At 55.0% G+C, this 22,021-nt stretch overlaps 2 protein-coding genes and 1 long non-coding RNA gene across 6 annotated transcripts in view; 2 read left to right on the plus strand and 1 right to left on the minus strand.

The window, feature by feature from the left end:
* Positions 1-948: 948 nt before the first annotated feature.
* Positions 949-15,811, plus strand: DENND4B (DENN domain containing 4B). 3 transcript variants are annotated; one of them, XM_037500407.2, is made up of 28 exons: positions 949-1,001; positions 2,846-3,185; positions 3,778-4,030; positions 4,286-4,355; positions 4,546-4,715; positions 4,788-5,032; positions 5,436-5,502; positions 5,591-5,649; positions 5,807-5,951; positions 6,229-6,404; positions 6,537-6,637; positions 7,006-7,221; positions 7,730-7,875; positions 8,176-8,315; positions 8,405-8,531; positions 9,267-9,473; positions 9,794-9,922; positions 11,369-11,570; positions 11,831-11,998; positions 12,242-12,642; positions 12,779-12,901; positions 13,046-13,215; positions 13,299-13,440; positions 13,603-13,839; positions 14,274-14,391; positions 14,487-14,652; positions 14,736-14,800; positions 14,882-15,811. In XM_037500407.2, exons 2-28 carry the CDS (start codon positions 2,869-2,871, stop codon positions 15,025-15,027), a joined length of 4,506 nt encoding a protein of 1,501 aa, XP_037356304.1. In that variant the 5' UTR covers positions 949-1,001; positions 2,846-2,868; the 3' UTR covers positions 15,028-15,811. The 3 variants fall into 3 exon arrangements, with proteins under 3 accessions (XP_037356304.1, XP_037356303.1, XP_037356305.1); XM_037500406.1 differs by lacking the exon at positions 949-1,001 and adding an exon at positions 1,499-2,093; XM_037500408.2 differs by lacking the exons at positions 949-1,001; positions 13,603-13,839 and adding an exon at positions 1,499-2,093.
* LOC119236524 (uncharacterized) lies at positions 12,564-20,676 on the minus strand. Of its 2 annotated transcripts, none has more exons than XR_005123081.2 (3): positions 20,503-20,676; positions 13,642-13,779; positions 12,564-12,895 (listed from the first exon to the last, which is right to left on the minus strand). It is a non-coding gene; the product is annotated as an uncharacterized LOC119236524 (long non-coding RNA). The 2 variants fall into 2 exon arrangements; XR_005123080.1 differs by lacking the exon at positions 20,503-20,676 and adding an exon at positions 13,020-13,087 and having other exon boundaries at positions 13,642-13,780.
* Positions 20,649-22,021, plus strand: part of GATAD2B (GATA zinc finger domain containing 2B) — a 113,704-nt gene continuing 112,331 nt past the window's right edge. The window contains exon 1 of the mRNA XM_037500409.2: positions 20,649-20,892. The gene's annotated coding sequence lies outside the window, so the exon portion shown is untranslated. The remainder of the gene's footprint in view (positions 20,893-22,021) is intronic.

Consider the following 22,021-nt stretch of genomic DNA (forward strand, 5'->3'; position numbering starts at 1 on the left):
TAGGTCTCAGCAAAGTGCCGACGTCCCATTTCTGTCTTCTCACTAAGCATGAGTTCACCTCCCCCCTGCCTGTCTTCCCTAACCATGTTTTGAAGGTTTCCTCTTTCTGGTTTGGGGTGCTAGCCCTCTGATCATCTGAGCCTCTGCCATCTTCTGTCTTCCCCACCCAGAAGTCAAGAGTAACAGCCCTCCTCAGTTGCCCCCACCTCTACCATGCTTCCACACCCTACAATCCCGGCCTGCTCTGTTCCTCTTTCCAAATCTCTTCTCATTTTCAAAAATGAGAACTGAGAGCTTCTAGCATAGGCCCAAAGGGAATGAGTTTGCCCTAAACCTGGAAGTGGGACAGCCACTGGGTCTCCTAGGACTTAAGGTTCTTCACCCAGGAACGCGAGCCACATATGACTGTAGGAACTGGGCCAGAAGGGAGCCAGCCTAGGACTGCAGGGACCGCCTGGGGTGGGTGTCTTGTGGCATCTGTTGGATGGGGTTGGTGGGGTGGGGGTAAGCTGTCTGGGTGCAGGGGGCCCTCCCAGCCGCCAGGGGTCGCGCTGCAGGCGGCCGGGCGCTAGGCAGGCGCTGCTCGGGTCACGGCCGCCGGCCGGGGAAGGGGGGTGGGGGTAGCGCGGCGCCCGCGGCCCCGAGAGGGGTGGGGGGAGCAGAGAAAGCGGGGCGCGCGGAGAAGCACCCAGCCCCTAGAGCGGCGGGAGCCGGGAGGATCGCCGGGCCAGAGCCAGCGGGGCGGCAGCACAGTACCCGCGTGGCGCAGCGCGGCGGCCACGCCGGGATCGCCCATCTCCCTCCACCGCGCCCGGGTGCCCTAGGCCGCCTCTTCTTCCTTCACTCGCTGCTCGGTCGGGAGCGGCGCCCCAAGTCCCGGAGCGGCGCCTCAGCCCGGAGCTCCATGTCCGGGGCTGGGTAGCTCTGCCGCCAGCCGGCCCGCCCGCCCTCCGAGCCACCCGCCAGCGGGCCGGCCGGCCGGAGAGTCGCAGGGCCGGCAGGTAGGGGCTGGACCGGGCGGGGCGGCGGGCGGGGAAGGACAGCGCCGGCGGGGCTCGGGGATGTCCCCCCAGCTGTTCCCCGGTGCTGCACATCTGGTTCCGGTTCCTCTCTCCTGGGGAAGTGAAAGTGGAGGGGAGGGCACAGCCGGGAGTTAGTTCGCTATACCCCGCACCCTGCACCCCTCTTGCTCCCCTGGGTCCGGAGCCCCAGCACCCCTCCCTCCCGCCCGGATCACGCGACGGCTGGCACTGCTGCCGTCACGTCCCCGGCCGCCGGCGCCCCTCTCTGTTTTCCTGCTGCTTTCTCAGCCGCTTCCCTCTTGGCCCTTCCTTTGCCCGAACTTCCTGCCCCCTGGCTTGTGGGCATCGCGACCCGGAGTGGTGCCCTTGCCCTTGCCTTCCATCGGGAGAAAGGGCTGCTTACTGCAGGACTCTTCCCTAGCTCGTTAAGAGGAGACCGGTCTGCGCAGATCCTGCAGACTTGGGCCACCCACCCACCCACCCCTCAGCTCATCCCATCTAAAGACTCCTGCCTGCCGCCTGGGGCTTAGGGCTCCCATTCCCCTGCAGTGCACGAGGGACGGGGCTGTGTCCCAGAGCCAAATCAGGAGGCTGACGCTGACTCCTGGCATCACCTCCCAGACGTGGTGGCTATAATTAGGCGTAGTGGGGTGTGAGTGTGGCCAGAGGCCAGGTTACAGGAAGAGCCAGCCTTGCTGCCTGTCTCTAGGGAAGGGTGGAAGGTTAAGTAGGTCTACATCCTAGAGCTATAGAGCACCCCCTGCCTTGCACAAGGTCCTTTAGTCTAAAGTTCTTAGCAAGGTGCTGTTTGACACCTTCAGCTGTACACCCTTCCACTCCCCCTCCCCATACACACCGCATCACCAGACACACACCCATAAGCTGACTTCCGCTGAGCCACAGCTTCCCCTCCACTGTTTCAGGAAGTCACCTCCCTTCCCTTTAGAAGCACCCCCACGCCTTCGGTCGTGTGCTGAAAGCCACCCACCAAGCTCCTTCCCAGCTTCTGCACCCTGGGGTTCCCCAGGACCCTTGGGGCTCCAAGTCTCTGGGTTTGGGCCATGGAGGCAGGTGAGAAGTTACTGAAAGTTCGTGGTGGGCCTGTTTCTCTCTTGGGGCTCCGTGGAGGAGGGCATGAGCTGGCCGGCTGTCTCCCCCAGCACTTTGGAAACCTAACCGGGGCCACTTAAGGATCCTAGAGGTGGAAGGGCACTTTTTTGGGCCAGGTTAGTGGCGTTTGATTAGGAAAAAAGACATTTAAGTCTTGTGAGAAGACTCTAAACCTGGGTTTTCCTGGAAAAATTTTGGGTCCTCACGAAAACTTAGAAGTGGGCTCTTTAAGAACATTAGCGGGCTTGTGAAGGTTATATGATGTCATAATTGGAATAGGAAGGTCAAAAACCCTTAGACTGTAAGATTGGCATGATGTCATGACCAGCATGAATGATGTCATTACAGAAAAATTTGTGATCTTATCTATTATAGTACATGCAGGGAGCGAGGAGTGGGGTCTTTAAAAGGGATACAGCAACAATATGACATCGGAGCCCAGCTTCACTGTATGTAGTGAAGCAGAGTTTCGGTTCTTCGGGGGAAAGGGCTGAGACCACTAAGTGGGAGGGACCTGGTCTCTTTAAGGAGCTGTGTTGGGTTATGAGGGCCTGGTGATGTCACTGGCGGGAGAGTTTAGGATTGGCTGATAGCTTATCCTGCCTTTCCTTGGGAGTACTAGGAAGAGGAGAGGAGGAGGGTGGGCTTGCTCCCTGGTTGCCATGGCAACACCAGCTTCCATGCTTCACCTCTCCCCCTTTTGACTATTCCAGATGCAGTGAGTGAAGGGGGGGCCATGGCAGAGGAGCGGCCCCCCCGACTGGTGGATTACTTTGTGATAGCTGGACTTGCAGGGAATGGAGCACCTGTCCCTGAAGACACGTGGGTTCCTGAGCCCAGCGGGCCCCTGCGCCCTCCCCGGCCAGCGGAACCCATTACAGATGTGGCAGTCATCGCGAGGGCACTGGGCGAGGAGGTTCCCCATGGCTACACGTGCATCCAAGCTTCCACTGGGGGCCACCCCTTGGAACTCAGTGCTGGGCTCCTGGGTGGAACTCAGCCTGTCATCTGCTACCGTAGGGGTCGTGATAAGCCCCCACTTGTGGAGCTGGGGTGTGTACCTCTACCCGTGGTGGCACCAAGGGAGGTTGGGTGGGGTCTGGGGTGAGGGAGAGATGTATGGGATGAGGAGTGGGCAATGGGAAAGGGGAGGTAATAGGCTAGAGTCAGGGAGAAGCTATTGGGGTCGTATGTCCTTAATTGTCACGCAGATTCGGGTTCGTGCTAGTGCTGCTACTTGCTAGCTATGAGATCTTGGCAGCTCATTGAGCCCCACGGGCCTATTTCTTCCTCTGGAAAATGGGGGTAATAATACCTCCTTGCAGTGTGGTTGAGAAAATTCAATGAGCTGATTCATATTGGAGACTTGGCACAGAGTCAATACATGGTAGTTTTTATTCTTAGAATTTATTGATGAGTACGAGAGCCATGAAAGGCTTGAGGGGGTGTTACTGATCAAGATGTAGAGCTGAGGACAGAAGAAAAGGCACAGGACTCTGGAAGGCACAGTTTAGCAGGGAGAAGTGGGCCATGCTCTCAGGCTGATGAGGGTGAGGGTGTATGGTGGATAGGAAGCTCTGGCAGGGCTGGCGGCTTTCTCCTCTGTCCTCAACCCAACATCTCTCTCTCTGCTTTCTGTGCCAAGGGTGTTATATGAGGGGAAAGAACGCCCCAAGCCTGGCTTCCAAGTGGTAGACACAACACCCTACAGTCATTCAGCCAACTTGGCCCCTCCAGGCCCTGGGCATCCCCGCACCTACCTCACTTACCGGCGGGCAGCAGAAGGGGCAGGACTACATGCCCTGGGCATCACTGACCTCTGCCTGGTGCTGCCCAGCAAGGGCGAGGGCACTCCTCATACTTACTGCCGATTGCCCCGCAATCTCAACCCTGGCATGGTAAGTGGGGCCCTGGGGCCAAGAGCTAAGCTTTCACTGTCTGGGTATAAAGGTATGAACACCGAGCACAAAGGATATCCTAGGACTAAGGCCTTCAATGGCAGGAGGAGTGGGCCCAGATGGGTGACTCTGGTCATGAGGGGCCAGGGTTAGTGGGAGTTCTAAAGATGAAAGACTCCTTCGGGGTGGTAAATAAAATTGACCCCCAGAAACGTTAGCTGTGTATTTGCTTGTCTTTTGCCATCCCTGGGGCAGTGGGGCCCAGCAGTGTACCTGTGCTACAAGGTGGGCCTGGCCAAGGCCAACACGCTGGTGTATGAAGCAGGTGAGTAGTTCCTCTGTCCTTCCAACTCCTTGACCCTCTGTGTCCCTCTGCCCTGGTGCCTCTTGGCTGGCATCTCCAGTGTCCTGAGGACTCACTTCCCACTTGGCCCTTCTGGGATCCCTTGGTTTCTTCCCCTGAAATCTGATGAACCCTCCTCCTTTTGGGTACCCCCACTCTGCTGGGGGTACAGAGCTGCTGGGCCGCTACCCAGAGGAGGACAATGAGGCGTTCCCGCTGCCTGAGTCAGTGCCCGTCTTCTGCCTGCCCATGGGGGCCACTATCGAGTGCTGGCCTGCCCAGACCAAGTACCCCGTGCCCGTCTTCTCCACCTTTGTGCTCACGGGTGCAGCTGGTGATAAGGTGGGTTTGTGGAGTGTGGTAAGGGGTCCGGGCTATGCAGGGCCTGCCTGACTGCCCCTCTGCCCCTGGCAGGTGTATGGTGCCGCGCTGCAATTCTACGAGGCCTTCTCGAGGGCCAGGCTGTCAGAGCGGCAAGCTCGGGCACTGGGCCTGCTGAGTGCCGTGGAGCGCGGCCGGGCGCTGGAAGGCCGGGCAGTGCGCAGCCGACGCGCCATTGCTGTGCTGTCCCGCTGGCCTGCGTTCCAGGCCTTCCGCGCCTTCCTTACCTTCCTGTACCGCTACTCTGTCTCGGGCCCCCACCGCCTGCCCTTGGAAGCGTGAGCATGACTCCCCTGGCACTGGAAAAGGGTTCTGAGGGGATCGGGAAGCCCGGGGTGATGGACGAGATCAAGATGGAGCTGGGGAGAGGTGTGGGGAACAGAGCTGTGGTTGTAGTTTGTTCATTGTGAAAATACCATTGACTGAAGGGTGAGGGGCATGAAATGCAGCTACACTAGCGAACCAAATCCTGGCAGGGCCAGGCCGTGTCCAGAGTGCTCTTTTTTGATTTGTTCTAAATGATAATAGAGGCTCCAATGACTGGAGCCATCTACTAGTCTGGAGATGGAGTTCAGAAAGGATAAAGTCCATGTGGACGGGTGAAGGAGAGGAGAAAATGTGGCTGTAGGACAGGGGTAGACTGGGGAAGTCTACCTTTGACGGTATCCCTTTCTCCCCCAGGCACATCTCCCACTTCATTCACAACGTCCCTTTCCCTTCCCCACAGAGACCCCGCATCCTAGTGCAGGTGAGAGCTGCGGCTAGGGCCTGATGGGAGGGGCGAGTTGGCAGGATTTAGCCTTCATTGTCCTGACTGGGGCTCTTTTGTTTCCTAGATGTCTCCCTATGATAACCTGCTCCTCTGCCAGCCTGTATCCTCACCCCTGCCCCTCAGGTATGTGCCTAAGTTGAGGGGGACATGGTACTAGCCAGCTGGGCACAGCTGTTGAGGTCTGTGCAGTCTGGGTCCAGGTGGTGTCTATGTCCAATGACTAGGGAAGGGTCTCCAGGGCCTCCTGGTGACTGTTCTCCTACCTTGGCATTGCCGACAGTGGTGCCAGCTTCCTGCAGCTGCTGCAGAGCCTGGGTCCTGAGTTGGCGATCACGCTATTGCTGGCTGTGCTCACAGAACATAAACTACTCGTCCACTCGCTGCGGCCAGACCTCCTCACCAGCGTGTGCGAGGCCCTTGTGTCTGTGAGTGCCAACCCGCCCAGCCCCCTTACCTAGAGGGCCCTGTCTGGTGTGCCTAACCCTGCCTGGACCCTTTTCCATATTTCCTTCCTTGGGGACTCCTCAGCCTTCTTGGGCACAGCCTACAGGGACATGTAGCTTCCACTGGGGACTCTTTTGGAGCCCACCTCCACGGCTTCTCTCAACAGACATCCTCCCAGGCCAATGCCCCTTTTCTAGCATCCCCCCTTTGCTCCCTGCCTCCCCTCTGCTCACTGCTTCTCACTCCCTGGTGCTTCAGATGATCTTCCCGCTGCACTGGCAGTGCCCCTACATTCCGCTGTGCCCGCTGGTACTGGCAGACGTGCTGAGCGCCCCTGTGCCCTTCATTGTGGGTATCCACTCTAGCTACTTCGATCTGCACGACCCACCTGCTGACGTCATCTGTGTTGATCTTGATACCAACACACTCTTCCAGTAAGAGGGCCAGGTCTCATTCAGGGGGCTGTGTGGAGGGCTACCTGTGCAAAAGCAGCCTCAGGTAAAAAGTAGGGGAGGCTGGCAAGGCGCCCCATTGCCCTTTCTTCCTTCTGCCTCTCTTCTTCATAGGACTGAGGAGAAGAAGCTCCTCTCCCCTCGGACCCTGCCCCGAAGACCCTACAAGGTTCTGCTGGCCACACTGACAAACCTGTACCAGCAGTTGGATCAGAGTGAGTAGCCTGGATGGGCAGGATCACTGCCCTTAAACCTCCAGTTTGGGGAGGCCTGTGGAGAACTCTCACTTGAGGAATTAGAGGAGTCAGGATTTCATTTGATGGAAGTGAGAGAAATTCCAGTTCCAATTTAGGCAACAGGAAGGGGCATACAATATTAATATTTCTCAACACATTGGGATGGTCAGGCTGACCATTGGGGAGACTTGAAACTGTTACCTCAACTGTTACCTTTAAATCAGTACTAGTGCAAGGTCCGCTTGAAGCAGGAGGTGGTGAGGCAGCAGCAGCGACTTCTGTGTGAAGAGCAGGGTTGAGTTAAGCCTAGGTGCCGGCCCTGACTCACAGGCTGTCCTGGTCCCCAGCATATACTGGACCCGAGGAGGAGGCATCCCTGGAATTCTTGCTGACAGACTACGAGGCAGTGTGTGGCCGACGTGCCCGGCTGGAGCGTGAAGTTCAGGGAGCTTTCCTCCGCTTCATGGCCTGTCTACTCAAGGGTTACCGGGTCTTCCTGCGCCCACTCACCCAGGCACCCTCTGAGGGGGCTCGTGATGTAGACAACCTCTTCTTCCTGCAGGGTAAGGGGGCTTGTTTTTGCTCGGGAGGGGTGTCAAGAAAGGAGTGATCAGGCCTGACTTCTGTGAGACAAACAGAGGGGGCTGGGTTACTCTTGACTTCCCTTAGCAATGTTGTCATGGGCACTGGCTTTGAGCCATACACTTTTCTGGGTCTGGAGAGAGGAAGGGTACAAAGGTGAACTGCCCTGACCTGCCCTCTTGGTGGCCTGGCCTTGGGGTGGCCTGTGGTGAGCCACCCCCACGGGAAAAGCTTCTTCAGGGACCTTGCCCTTGAAGGATCCCCTGACAAAAGAGATAAAAGAGACAAAAGAGAGGGTGTGCCACGGGCCTGTGGTGCTGGGGGAGCTTGAGCTGGTTGGTTGGTGTTTGAGGTAATAGTACCCAAGGAGCCAAGAGCTGATAGCTCTGATGCCCTTGGATACCAAGTAAGCAGGGGGTTTGGAAAAGGTGTGGCTTGGGTGGAGAACCCTGGTAACATTTCTCCCTGCCCCATTCTCATCCCTCTCAGACTTCCTTAAATCCCGGGAACGCTCCAGCCACAAGCTGTATTCTCAGCTGCTCCACACACAGATGTTCTCACAGTTCATTGAGGAGTGCTCTTTTGGCTCTGCTCGGCATGCTGCCCTTGAATTCTTTGACTCTTGTGTTGACAAGGTATTGGATATGGTATTCCACATGCCCATTGCCTCTGCTATCCTCCTAGCAAGTGTCTCTCTTACCCCAGGCCGCTAGAAACACAATTCTCTATCTCCTCTGTGAGGGGGTGGTGTTCCTAGAGTTGCCCAGTGCACAGCATGGCCACATATACATTCAGTTCCTTCATTCCTGACTCCATCCCTCCAGCTCTATATCCAGGGCCCTGGTAGGGTCTGAGCACACTTGCTCCTTCCCTATGGCTGTGTTCTGGGGAGATGCCATTTTCTGGATGCCTGCTCTCTTGCCTTTCTGCCTCAGGTCCACCCAGAACAGGAGAAGCCAGAGCCGACCCCCTTAGTGGAGCTGGAGGAGCTGTCAGGAAGTGAGCTCACTGTTTTTATCACACCTCCCGAAGAGCCTGTGGTGCCAGAGGGCAGTGAATCCACTCCCCAGTATTGGTGAGAACCTCTCAGCCCCTCACTTGTTCCAGGCCCCACAGGCTGGCTCGGGGTTCACTACTCCTGATGTGGCCTCTCTCTGCCTGTAGCTATGATGGGTTCCCAGAGCTACGGGCTGAGCTGTTTGAGTCGCCTCAGGAGCAAGCCGGGGCTTTGCCTGTGCCAGGCCCATCCCGCAGTGCTCCCAGCAGTCCTGCCCCCCGCCGTACCAAACAGGTAACCAGCAGGTGGGCCTCACAAAGGCACCTGTTTGCTCAGAGCTATTGCTTCAGTTTTTTTCATCATAGGTAGAATAATGCCTTTTTTTAAAAAAAGATTTATTTGTTTATATATACAAGAACGGGGGTATAGGCCAAAGGTGTGGGAGGGTGAGAGGATTCATCAGAGACAGTGGGATGTAGAACAGGCAGATCTACTGAAACACACTGCCGAGGGGAGCAGCAGTCGAGGCAGGAGAAGTATGCTCTGACATGTGGGTCACCTCCCAGGTTGGGGATTGATCTTGTGCTGCAGTGGCTGCAGGTAGCTTCATAGTGCTGCAACTTAACCCCTTGCGCCACCACGGAAGCCCAGAATAATGGCTTTTTAAGAAATTATTGCAGGTAGAATAGTAATTGCCCCGTAGGGTTGTTAGGAGGCCTAAATTGCCTGGAATATAAAAAGTACTATAAATTATAGCTATGGTTACCACTGTGATCATCATCATCATCTTTATCTTTTGAGAATTCTGGGAATCCAGAAGCTTGCTGCCTTTTCTGGGGCACCTGCCCATGTTTAAGGGCTAGGCATCGCTGCCCGTGGTTCCAGGGCTGAAGCTATGTGTGCAGCACCCCTCCTCCCTCCTCAGAGCACAGGCCATTCTTCAGGGAAAGTGCTACATCTCCCACACCATTTTAAGACCTACCCTGCCTTGGTGTTGTTCTCACATCCGTGTGTTCCCTGCCCATGTAGGAGATGAAGGTCGCACAGCGGATGGCACAGAAATCAGCAGCTGTGCCTGAGCTGTGGGCCCGGTGTCTGCTGGGGCACTGCTACGGGCTGTGGTTCCTGTGTCTGCCTGCCTATGTGCGGTCGGCGCCCTCCCGGGTGCGGGCCCTGCACACGGCCTACCACGTGCTGCGCCAGATGGAGAGCCGCAAGGTGGTGCTGCCCGACGAGGTGGGCACCCATGCCAGTCCCAGGAGGCTTGTGCAGGCCTGGGGGCTGTGAGAGGGAACCTAGGTGGAGACCAGCGAAAGCAGGTGGGGAGCATGGGCACAAGCCCCACAGCCAGGCAGATGCTCCATCACACCACCTCGTGAGCATGAGCCTGGGACAGCAGTGAAGACTGCAGGGAGGGTGGCGGCTCTAAGGCAGCCCTAAGAGCTACCAGGGCAGGTGAAGTCTATGAAAACTGGGGAGGCTGGAAGAGGATGCTTGCTGCAATGAGGATGTGGGTTGGGAGCAGGTCCCCTCTCACCCGGCGCCTTTCCTCCTAGGTATGTTACCGGGTGCTGATGCAGCTCTGTTCGCACTATGGGCAGCCTGTGCTGTCCGTGAGGGTCATGCTGGAGATGCGACAGGCAGGCATTGTGCCCAACACCATCACCTACGGCTACTACAATAAGGTACCTAATCTGGGATCAGGAGCAGGGCGGTAGCTCGGGTGTGTGTAAGTGGAGGATGCTACTCCGCAACACCTGTGCTATTCCCGCTCCTGGAGATTGGGCCTATACAATCTAAGTAGGACCTGTAGCCACTGTCATGGATGTACTTGGCTGCTTCAGTTCTTAAAAGAAACCTGACAAGGGGGTTGGGCAAAGATTACGACCTATCAGTAATTGGTAAGAGTAACAGCCACCGTGCCTGGCCCTGTTCCAAATATGTTATACATTTTATCTTTTTTCTATTAGTTTATTTATTCATATATACAAGAGCTGGGGTGTATGCCAGAGTGTGTCGGGAGTGGGGGGACGGAGAGGACAGTGAGAGGATTCGCCAGAGACAGAGTGGGGAACAGAACAGGCAGACTGACTGAAATACACTGCTGAGGGGAGCAGTGAGTGAGACAGGAGAGGTCTGCTGTGCCATGTGGGTAGCTCCCTGATTGGGGATCGATCTTGTGCTGCAGTGGATTCCGATAGCTTTGTAGTGCTGTGACTTAACTCCTTGCGCCACCAGGGAGGCCCCATTACACATTTTAAATCATTTTTCACCACAGTCCCATGGGGGTAAATGATTATCATCCCCATTTACAGATGAGGTAGTGAGGTAACAGAGTTAATAATGTGTCTAAATCCCACAGAGAGTAAATCTGGGAGTTAGGATATGAGCACAGGCAGATTGACATCTCCTGAATTCAAGCCTTTAACCATGAGATTAAATGGTCTCCTGTTTTTTATTTACTTATTTGGATGGAAACCATATATTTTTTTCCTCCTGTTTTTTATTTTTTTTAAAGACTTCATTTACTTATTTTTGCATAGAAGAATTGGGGTGTAGGCCAGAGGTACAGGGGATGAGAGGATTCACCAGAGACAGAGCGGGGAACAGAACAGGCAGACTGACTGAAATACACTGCTGAGAGGAGCAGCGGGCGAGACAGGAGAGGTCTGCTGCGCGATGTGGGTTAACTTCCTAGCCGGGGATTGAACTCATGCCATGTGAGTTAGCTCCCTGGCCAGGGATTAACTCAGGCCCTGATGGTGGGCCATTGAGGTGGTTGTGCTAAGACTTTACCCCTAGGTCACCAGGGAGATCCCCCTCCTGTATTTTAGATGGGGGAACTAGTAACCAAAAAAATGAAATAATTTTTTTAAAGCCATATAATTTATAAGTAGCAGAGTCTGTATACAAATGTTTCTGTTGCTTCTGGCTTCCAGACCCCTCCAAGATGGTTGCTACCACCTCCCTATTCTGGACTCTTGTTTCTGGCTGAGCCACTGGCAGGACAGTTCTGGGCAGGATGTCTGGAGCGGGCAAGATGGTCTCCTGGGGCTCCCAGGCAGGCGTGGGTGTCCGGCTAGTGTCAGGGTGTAGAAGTAGGCCATCTTGAAGGATACTCTGCTTGGTAGGCTGTGCTGGAAAGCAAGTGGCCGTCTGGTACACCGGGTGGACGCCTGCACTGGGCCAAGCTCCGGAATGTCGTCATGGGCGCTGCCCAGTTCCGCCAGCCCTTGAGAGAACGGAGGCGGCAGCAGCAGCAGCAGCGGCGGCGGCAGCAGCAGCAGCAGCAACAGGAGGTGGCAGCACAAGAGGCAGGCAGTTCCCAGACAGGTGGGAAGGGACTGGCGACGGGCTTGGGGATGGAGTAGCCAGGATCAGGCAGGGAGACGCATGGAGGGCTGGGGATGGCCTCGTGGTTGGTATTAAGTGTTCCAGGGACTGATAATCTATACTTGGCTGGTAACGAAAGAGCTGAAGCTGTGCCTGGGAGGATGCCTCCAAACCTAGGTCCATGCAAGGAGCTCTGTTTTGGAACAGGGGGCTAGGTTTCCAGCTGGCTGTCATTGAACCCCCGTCCCTGTCTTTTACAGACCCCTACCTGGAGCGCCCCTCGCCTACCCGCCCTCTTCAGCGACAGACGACGTGGGCTGGGCGAAGCCTCCGGGACCCAGCCTCACCCACAGGGCGCCTGGTGAAGAGTGGTAGCCTGGGGAGTGCCCGAGGTGCCCAGTCCACTGTGGAGGCTGGTGTGGCCCACAGTGAGTGCCCTTGTCCAACCCATTGCCTGTCAGCTCTCCTAACCTTTGCCGAGAGAAAGAGGGGAAGACTGGAGGCAGGATGGAGCAGTGGCCCTCTGGGGTGGGCTCTGTAGATTTTGAGGGACTCTTGCCCAGTATACCATCACGATGGGGTTTGGGGTGGCAAAGTTTGTGCTGCCCAGAATTTTGTTCACTCAATTCCTAGACTGGACTCTACCCTTCCTGATTCTTTTCTGCTTGCAGTGATAGAGGCCTTGGGAGTACTGGAACCTCGGGGATCACCTGTGCCCTGGCACGATGGAAGCCTCTCAGACTTGAGCCTGACTGGGGAGGAGCCAGCACCTGAAGGCAGCCCAGGGGGCTCAGGCTCAACCCTGAGTACCCAGTCCACTGAGGCCCTGGAAGGGCTCAGTGGGAGGGTGCCCAAGTCTGGTGGGCGTCAGGATGAGACCAGTACCCCCCGACGAGGGCTGGGTGCCCGCCTCCAACAGCTGCTCACTCCTTCTCGCCGCTCCCCTGCCTCTCGTGCTCGTGCTCGTGCTCCCGCACCTGAGCTGCCCCCTGACCTGCCTCCCCCAGCCCGCCGCAGCCCCATGGACAGTCTTCTGCGCCCCCGGGAGCGCCCTGGATCCACTGCCTCTGAGGTAGCCAGTGAAGCCTGGGGAGAGGCTGATAGCTGGGAGAGTGCCCAGAGAGGCGTTTCTGAGGGGTGGTTGAAGCCAGCATCCTGGGTGAAGAACAGATGGAGTTGGCTGACCATGCTTTCTCATGTAATGGCAGAGCTCGGCTTCTCTGGGTAGTGAGTGGGACCTCTCAGAATCTTCTCTCAGCAGCCTGAGCCTTCGCCGTTCCTCAGAGCGCCTCAGTGACGCCCCTGGATCCTTTCAGCCGCCTTCCCTGGAAGTGAGGATAACCCCTCCCAGGCACACTTGAAGGCAGGGGCTGGGAGGAGGTGGGGGGAGGCTAGGCTGGAATTTGGAGGAAGAAGAGGCAAGGGAAGGAACCTGGAGATCAAGCAGACCTGCCTCCTGGGTATTCTGCCTGCAGATTCTGCTGTCCAGCTGCTCCTTGTGCCGTGCTTGTGACTCGCTGGTATATGATGAAGAAATCATGGCTGGCTGGGCACCTGATGACTCCAACCTCAACACAACCTGCCCCTTCTGCTCCTGCCCCTTTGTGCCCCTGCTCAGCGTCCAGACCCTTGATTCCCGACCCAGGTGCCCAAAGCAGGGCAAATGTTGCGGGTAGGTTGGGGAAGGGGAGTTCCAAGGGCTGACACTCCTACTGTGTTCCTCTGCAGTGTTCCCAGCCCCAAGCCTGCCCCTGCTGGCACCAGTGACAGCAAAGACGCTCCTGTCCCTGGGGGCCCAGGCCCAGTGCTCAGTGACCGCAGACTCTGCCTGGCCCTGGATGAGCCCCAGCTCTGCAATGGGCACATGGGGGTAAGGGCAAGGTCGAATAGGCACAAGGAATGGGGGTGTGTGTGGACCAATGGTACTGGGTATTGAGGGCAAGGGGCATTGCAGAACCTGGCGGGTGAGGCTGAGAAGCATGGCTCCGGGAACAGGATCCTGGTAAATGCCCTCCCCCTTTGTGTCTGACAGGGTGCCCCCCGGAGGGTCGAGGGTGGGGCATGGGCATACCTGAGCCCCCTGGTGCTGCGTAAGGAGCTGGAGTCACTGGTAGAGAACGAGGGCAGTGAGGTGCTGGCGTTGCCTGAGCTGCCTGCTGCCCACCCCATCATCTTCTGGAACCTTCTGTGGTACTTCCAGAGGCTGCGCCTGCCAAGTATTTTGCCATGCCTGGTGCTGGCCTCCTGCGATGGGCCCCCGGGCCCCCAGGTCAGTGCCCCTTTTGGCCCCTGCATCCTGAGTGCCTCCCTCCTCATCTGTCAGCTTGTTGCCCATGTCCTTAGTGCTGCAGGAGGAGTGCAGGCTTGGGAGTCACTTGTACCTGATTTTACTCCCTGCCCCTTCACTTCACAACTTTGAGCCTTACAGAATTTTTATGTAGTGCTGGTACCTAGAAAATGATTAATATTCACCTATTCATTCCACCCCTATTTATTGAGTAACTTCTAGGTTCCAGGCAGTTTTGAGGCACTAGGAATGTATCAGATTACACAACAAAATCCTTGCTCGGAGAGCTTGCATTCTCATGGGTGCAAGTACTTCTCTTTGGCAATGTCCTATAATGTCCCTCTGTCTCTTGGAACATCAGCTGTCCATTTTCTGTCCTCTGTCTTCCATTTCTCCTTTGTCTTGTCTCTCTGCAGGCCCCATCACCTTGGCTAACCCCTGATCCAGCCTCTGTGCAGGTGCGGCTGCTGTGGGATGTCCTGACCCCTGACCCCAATAGCTGCCCACCTCTCTATGTGCTCTGGAGGGTCCACAGTGAGTGTGGTATTTGGTCTAGGGGGGAGGGGGCTGGTCCCATGCCTAGTCTAGAGAGCTCAATAATCTGGACTCCCTTCCTTGCTTTTACCCAGGCCAGATCCCTCAGCGGGTGGTGTGGCCAGGCCCAGTACCTGCATCCCTCAGCCTCGCGTTGCTAGAGTCTGTGCTGCGCCATGTTGGTCTCAATGAGGTGCACAAGGCTGTTGGGCTCCTGCTGGAAACTCTAGGGGCCCCCCCTACTGGCCTGCACCTACAGAGGTATGGTACTCCACCTAGGAGACCCCTGGTCTGTTCTGGGCTCCACACCCCCTTTTTCTCATATTCTTCTGTCTCCATTCCAGGGGTATCTACCGTGAGATCTTATTCCTGACAATGGCTGCTATGGGCAAGGACCATGTGGACATAGGTGAGGAGCAGATGGGGGTGCTGAGAGTTTAGGGATCTGGGGTAGAAATCCTAATGTATTGACCACTACCTTTTTCCCTAGTGGCCTTTGACAAGAAGTACAAGTCTGCCTTTAACAAGCTGGCCAGCAGCATGGGCAAGGAGGAGCTGAGGCAGCGGCGGGCACAGATGCCCACCCCGAAGGCCATTGATTGCCGAAAATGTTTTGGAGCACCTCTGGAATGCTAGGGACCCTTAAGCTTCCTTCTCCAGCCTGGGGTGGGGAGATGAGGGAGAATGGATTCAAAAGATAACCTGCTTCCCTATTCCTTTCCTAAGGAGCCGGGAACAGGCTGGGAAGCATGCCCTGCTCTGGCTTCCAAGTGGGGGCAGGAGGAAGAGGGGCCCTCTGTTACCAAAAGTCACAATTCCCCTATCTCCAGCCTGCCCAACTTGCTCATGCTGAGGTTGGAGGCGGCCTGGGGGAGTTGGCAAAGCTCTGTTCCTCCCCTTCCTATACCAGGAACTCCCCTCCAGGGTACTCAGAGAGCTGCACTGCCCTGGTCATTTTATAAGTTTTTGTTTTAAAAAACAATTGGAAAGATACAGAGCTACTGAGCCTTTGCCCTGTAGGGGTCGGAGAGACGTCATTCCCCACCAATGACGGCCCCCTTCCCTGGATTGCTGAAGGAGCCCGAGGCTCTCCACGTCTTCCTACCTTAGGATTTGTATTTTAAGTTATTTATTTTGAGCCATAGCCCCCTTGCTTATGAGATTGTTATGGACAGTAAAGAAAAGGGAGATGGGGCACCATGGTCCAGTGGTCTGTAGCTCCTTGAAGTCAGGATGTGGAAGCTAGAGGAATCCCAAGCTCCCCTGAGGAAGAATTGGAGCCTCCTCTAGCTCTACTCCTGTCCACTCCACCAGTTTGGGGAACACCTCATCGACCCAGGACCCTGATTTGTGCAATAAGGATTGCTCCTTGCAAAGTTTTGTTGGATGTAAATATAGTAAATAATGCTTCGGTCTTTTTCCTTCTGCCTCCTTTTCCCTGGGTCTGGGACAATGGTGGGGGATGCCTCTCCCTAACCCTGCCTGTGTATCCTCCTCTTCACCTCTCCATCCCTTGCAGCCTTCAGGCACACCCTGCTTTCCCTGACCAGGTCTGGTACCGGTCCCTTGGGGCATAGGGAGTTGTCAGAGCAGAAGAGGGGTGAATCGGTGCTGGCCATGGTGGTGCCAGTCTGTGTGGCACTTCCGGCCCTCCCACACAATTATCCCCTTGTCCCTCATCCATACCCCACACAAAGGCTCCATTCTCTGGGGGCCCTGAGCTCATCTCTGCCTTTTTTCCTCTCCCCTAACTTCCCCCTCCTAATTTCTCCAATACCTCCACAGGATGACGACCCTCTCCCCAGTAGTTGGTGTTGGCAGGCCTCACACATCCCAGGAGCCCTGGCAGTCATCCTAGGCCTCCTTGGTTGCTCTAGTTGCAGGCAATACTCTTCCAGAGGACAGAGCCAGGAAGATAGGGGCAAGAATTCAGGGACTTGCTGCATAGGGGCATTGGGAAGACAGACATAATTTTTCTAATCTTTTTGGCCCACTTGGAGTTCTTCCTTTCTTTCCTGTATAATGAAATAAACACAGGAAACAACTCCTAACAGAGCTGTAAAACCAATTACCAAAGGGAATTAGCCAACAAAACAGAAATGCCTTGGGGAAGGAGAGCAAGAGTGTCAATGGAGGAAATAACTTGCATGAGCCTTTACTGCAAATTTCTGGGGGTGGAGATCAGTGGATGAAAAGAGGTACTGCTGAATTCTGGCGCCTTCAAGCAGTAGGACCCTTCTCCATCCTGTCTTGAGCACAGAAGGATGCTTTTCCAGTAGCCTAAAGGGGCTACATAGGAAGGAAGCAGGGCTATCGTCCCCAAAAACATTCTACAAGGGACCACCTGTCTTCCTGAATTCGTAAGTTTCTATTTAGCACTGAACCCCCTGGAACTGAGGAAGAATTTTAGTGCTCAGCCCCTACCTCAATAGAGAATTGCATCTTAATGGTCTAGAGTGCCCCTTGGCTCACAAATAATTATAATCAACTCTATCTCCACCTTCCACTTCTCATTTTGGGGCATCCTGCTAGAGGCCCACTCTTTGATGAATGGTACTACAGGATTCTTTCACTCCAAGAATATCTGGAATTCTAAAAGCAAAATGCCATGGCATCTGATATTTCTGTCCTGTGGCCTAGGGAGCAGATGAGGGGAGAGAAGAATATGTCCAAATTACAGACCCCCGATTTGTCTTCTCACAGTACATAGATTTGAGTATGACAATTTTTAGTTAAATCTTGTCTCTGACACTTGCTAACTTTATTACATCAGACAAATCATCTAACTGGTGAGCCTCTGTTTTTCCCTCATTTGCAAATTGTGGAGGTTTGTTTATTTATTTTTTTAAATTTTTTTTTAAAGAGGCATGTATTTTTATTTATTTATGATTTATTTATTTGTTTTGTTTTGTTTTTTTTGTTTATACATGCACTGGGTATAGTCAGAAGCGCGGGAGGGTGAGAGAATTCAGCAGAGCCAGGGCGGGGAGCAGAACAGGCAGAAGGACCAAAGTACACTGCTGAGGGGAGCAGTGGGCGGCAGGAGAGGTCTGCGCGCCATGTGGGACCCTCCTCCGGTGGCCGGGGAGCAGCCGGGGATCGAACCGGCGCAGGCAGCTTCGCAACCCAGCGCTCAACCACTGTGCCACCGGGGAGGCCCTGTGGAGGTTTGTTTAAAGCTTAATTATATAACCCATACAAAGTGCTAAACATAATAAATGTTAGCTTTGAAAAAAAAAAGGGAACAAACTGGTAGAGCCTGCAGAGGGCAAAGGTCATGTCCACTACATTAGTGGCCTCACTCACTTGTCTTCCCTGGAGTTTGAGCCTCCAGACTAAAAGTTTCCCTTTACAGCCTGAGTTTAAACTTGTGAAAAGCAGTTTCTCAGGCTTCACTTTTATCTTCTGCCATAGTGTTTCTCATGTCTTTTCACAGCTTTTGAAGAATGGCCCTTTATTTTTATTTTTTTAAAGATTCATTTATTTATTTATACAAGCACTGGGTACAGTCAGAAGCGCGGGAGGGCGAGAGAATTCACCAGAGCCAGAGCGGGGAGCAGAGCAGGCAGAAGGACTGAAGTACACTGCTGAGGGGAGCAGCGGGCGGCAGGAGAGGTCTGCACGCCATGTGGGACCCTCCTCCGGTGGCCGGGGAGCAGCCGGGGATCGAACCGGCGCTGCAGAGGCTGAGGGCAGCTTTGCAACCCAGCGCTCAACCGCTGCGCCACCGGGGAGGCCCCGAAGAATGGCCCTTTAGACAGCAGAGAATGATGGACAAAGCAGCAAATTAGAGAAAGAAAATTGTACCTTCCACAAGGGCAGTGACTTTACCTCGTTTATGGCAATATCCCCAGAATATAGATGAATGCCTGATAATGCAAAAGGTGCTCTATCATCTGTGACTGAGTGAAAACATTAAAATGAGGGGATTAGGGCCTCCCCAGTGGTGCAGCAGTTGAGTGCTGGGTTGTGAAGCTGCCCGCGGCCTCTGCGGCGCCAGTTCGATCCCCGGCTGCTCCCAGCCACTGGAGGAGGGTCCCACATGGCGTGCAGACCTCTCCTGCCGCCCGCTGCTCCCCTCAACAGTGTACTTCGGTCCTTCTGCCTGCTCTGCTCCCCTCTCTGGCTCTGGTGAATTCTCTCACCCTCCCGCGCTTCTGACTGTACCCAGTGCAAGTATAAACAAAAAACAAACAAACAAACAAATAAATAAAACATGCCGCTATTTAAAAAAAAAACTCTTAAAAAAATGAGGGGATTAGTAGAGAAAGTTTTTTCAGTACAGGACTATACCAACAGAAGCTGAATTGAGAATTAAGAGGATGAAATTGTTGGAAAAGTGAGGAAAACTCACAGTAGTTACTAATGATTATCAAGTACTCACTGTATCCTTGACACCATCCTGAGCATTTAAAATGTGCTATTTTATAATTTTCAAATTACACTATGAGGGCAAGTCCCATTTTGCAGATAGTAAAACTCGGGCACAGGAAACAAAGGTTAAGTAATTTGCATCCAATTCACACAACTTTAAGAGTTAGAGCCAAGATCCAAACCTTGGTAGTCTGACTTCTGAGACCATTTTCTTAGAAACCGAGACCATTTCCTACTAGAAGAAAACATTTTTTCTCTACCTTCTTAAAATATAGAAAGGTTGGGGTATGCTTGTGAGTGTGTGTGTGTGTAGGGTCTATGTCTTTATATGGCCATGTCCTTTATTAGTTTCATTTCCATTGTACAGTATGATGTCTAAGTTCTTTGAAAATGTGTTCTAGTGCCTGTGGAACCATTATTCCTGTGTTCAAAGCACCTCTTAGTCATTAATTAGCTGTGTGATGTTTGGCGAGTAACTTAACCTCTCTGACCCTATTTCTTGATTTACCTTGGCTCAAAATTCAGCTCTTCCACTTACGTGTAACTTTGGCCAAATCATTTTTTTAAAGATTTATTTATTTATGCATACAAGAGCTGAAGTACAGGCCAGAGATGTGGGGGGCGAGAGGATTCACCAGAGACAGAGTGGGGAACAGAACAGGCAGACTGACGGAAACACACTGCTGAGGGGAGCAGTGGGCAAGACAGGAGAGGTCTGCCGCGCCATGTGGGTTGCTCCCTGGCCTGCCGGGGATCGAACTCGTACTGCAGAGGCTGTGGATTGCTTCAAAGTGCGGTGCCCAACCCCTTGCGCCACCAGGGAGGCCCCCTAGCCAAATCATTTGATCTGCACTTTCCTGATCTGTAAAATGGGCGTAACAGTACCTCGCTGAGTTATGAGGAATGAGACAATCCATGTAAAAGTTGTTAAAAGAATGCACGTATACATAGCACAGGGCCATTAGCTATTATTATTCCCTCAACACACTGATCCTGTGATACTTGGCCCCTATCCTCAAGGTACTCAGAAGGATACTGATACTTATGATATGCAACTGCTAAGAGTTTATGGGGGCCTAACTGCTTTGGGGAAGTAGGGAGGCTACTAAGAGCAGTCGGGCCTTGAGTTAATTAGGTGTTGTCGGGTGGGGTAAGAAGCTGTTTCCCTCACTGTGAACCTAACCAGACCAGAAGATTCCAAGGGAAGGAGCAGCGAGGGCTGTGCACACCGTAATTCCCCAGCAATTTGACTAGCTTTTTCCCCCCTGCTGTCGCGGTTTAGTCACGACAGTACCGTGCCGAGAGACGATGAAAACCAGGAAGCTCAAGGCCTTTGGCAGACGGAGATAGGCCACGCCCCAAACAGACAACAAGGCCCAAGAGCCTAAAGCTAGTTACATCTTGAAATTCCTGGATTCTGTCGCGATGAAACACCACCCAGAGCACAGCCGTTTGCTAGGCTCCATCTTTAGAACTGAAAGAATGAGAGAGGGCCAAAGGGGAATCCCGGCTTTGGGATACTGGGGTACGGCGGCTGCCTGGGGACCAAAACGTCTCTAAGGTAAAGTTGCAGCCCGAAGCGGTTTTTTGACCCCCGACACTTAATGGGCTGCTGAAGACCCGGATGTGTCTGGGGCTGGCCGAGGTACCCATTAACGCGCCCCCGCTAGACCATCCCCCTCTACCGTGTAGAATTGGGTCCTAAGTATGCCAATCATCACTTTTCCAACCACTCACTCTTCAAGGGTGGGGTGTAGTCCCGGCATCCCGTCTCCTATTGGTATCGCTGAGAAGAAGAGGGCGGGGAGACCGGCTTAGGTTGCCCAATGGGCGTCGTGGCGTGTGGGAAAGGCGGTGCCGAGGCGCTTGGCAGCTGCCCAATCAGCGTCCTTGTTTGTGTGGTGCCGCCGCCGCCGGTGCAGCCGCCGCCGCCGCCGCTGCCCCCGTCTGTACCGCAGTGTCTGCTCCGCCCGCCCGTCCGGGTCCGGCCCGCCCCCCTCCCCCACCCCCGCCCCCGGTCCCGTCAGTGGGGTCCGGAGCCCACTGTGCCGTCGCCTCTTCCTTTTTCGACGCCTCCGCCGCCGCCTGAGGAGGCGAGCTAGCCGGGAGTTACACCGCCACCGCCAGGTGAGGAGCTTTGGCCTAGGCCAGCCTGGCCGCCCGCCCGCCCGGGGGCGGTGAGGAGCGAGGAAGGGAGGAAGGCTGGGAGGAGGCGGTGGTAGCGGAGGTGGGGGAAGGGAAAGGTGGAGGGGCGGGGGGGGGGAAGCGCCCGCGAGCCGACGCCCGCCCGCGCGCCCCCGCCTTGCGTCCCCCTCCCCCCACCCGGCACCGCGCGCCCCCGCCTCGCGCTCCCCCTTCACCTCATCCCCTCCCCCCGCTCCGCGCGCGCGCCCCGGTCTTTCACTTCGGCCTCGCGCGCCCCTAGCTCATGTCCCTTCATTTCTTGTGCTTTTACTCTTTCTCCCCACCCTCGCGCCCCGTTTCCCCCGCCATCCCCGCTTTCACTCACTGCCTCCTGCCCGCCATGCTCCCCTCCTGTCCTCCCTAGCGCGCCCCCCCTCAACTCTCTCCACCCCCAGTGGTGCCCTCAGGGTGCGGGGGCCGCTCCCTTCACTCAGTCTTGTGTTCGCCGGCGGTTGGGACAAACGGGAAATCCTTAAGGTGAAGGGAGCACGGGGTAATTATCTTTATTTAGGCTAAGGGCTCAGCAGCGCAGAACCTTATCCCTTTATTCGTCTGCCGTTCCCTCGCTCTCCCGTAGAAGGGAATTGCCTCAGCCTATGTGGTACTCACCGTTTATAGCGACTCAATCACCCCTTTCCTCAGCTGAGTTTCTGGGACACGCTGCATCTGTATCCCAGTTCAGTGCCGGAGGATCGATGGAACTAGAACATACCCTTCCCTCACCAGACCCGCACTTAGAGTACTTTTCGCCTCCCTGCTCTCGACACCACGGAGCTAGCCACTCCTGCGAGTGCAGAGGTTTTGGTGCCCTGCGCCGGCCCCCTCCCTTAAGGTATGGTGGGGGTCTTTGGACTTTCCCCCAGCCCCCGCTTCCCTCCAAACACGAGGTGTTAGCCCATAAGACCGGCGCCGAGTTGCAGGAGATAGTGGGCGGGTGGACTCGCTATCAGCCTCTCATCTGCTGTCATCCGGAGAATCAGGTAGCCTCTGGAGAACCAGTTTTCTCATTCCTGATAAATGATTGTTGGGAGGGGTTTTTGTGTGCCTGTGAGAGACCCGGGGATACTTAATA

Source organism: Talpa occidentalis, unplaced genomic scaffold (assembly GCF_014898055.3).
Source record: "Talpa occidentalis isolate TD23 unplaced genomic scaffold, MPIMG_talOcc4v2.1 talOcc4.9, whole genome shotgun sequence".
Lineage (NCBI taxonomy): Eukaryota > Metazoa > Chordata > Mammalia > Eulipotyphla > Talpidae > Talpa > Talpa occidentalis.

Excerpts from the sequence above, each read along its gene's own strand:
- DENND4B (XM_037500406.1), top strand. Across the intron at positions 5,952-6,228 it reads TGTGCGAGGCCCTTGTGTCT|ATGATCTTCCCGCTGCACTG; the intron begins GTGAGTGCCAAC and ends CTGGTGCTTCAG. Across the intron at positions 13,840-14,273 it reads ATGGGCCCCCGGGCCCCCAG|GCCCCATCACCTTGGCTAAC; the intron begins GTCAGTGCCCCT and ends GTCTCTCTGCAG.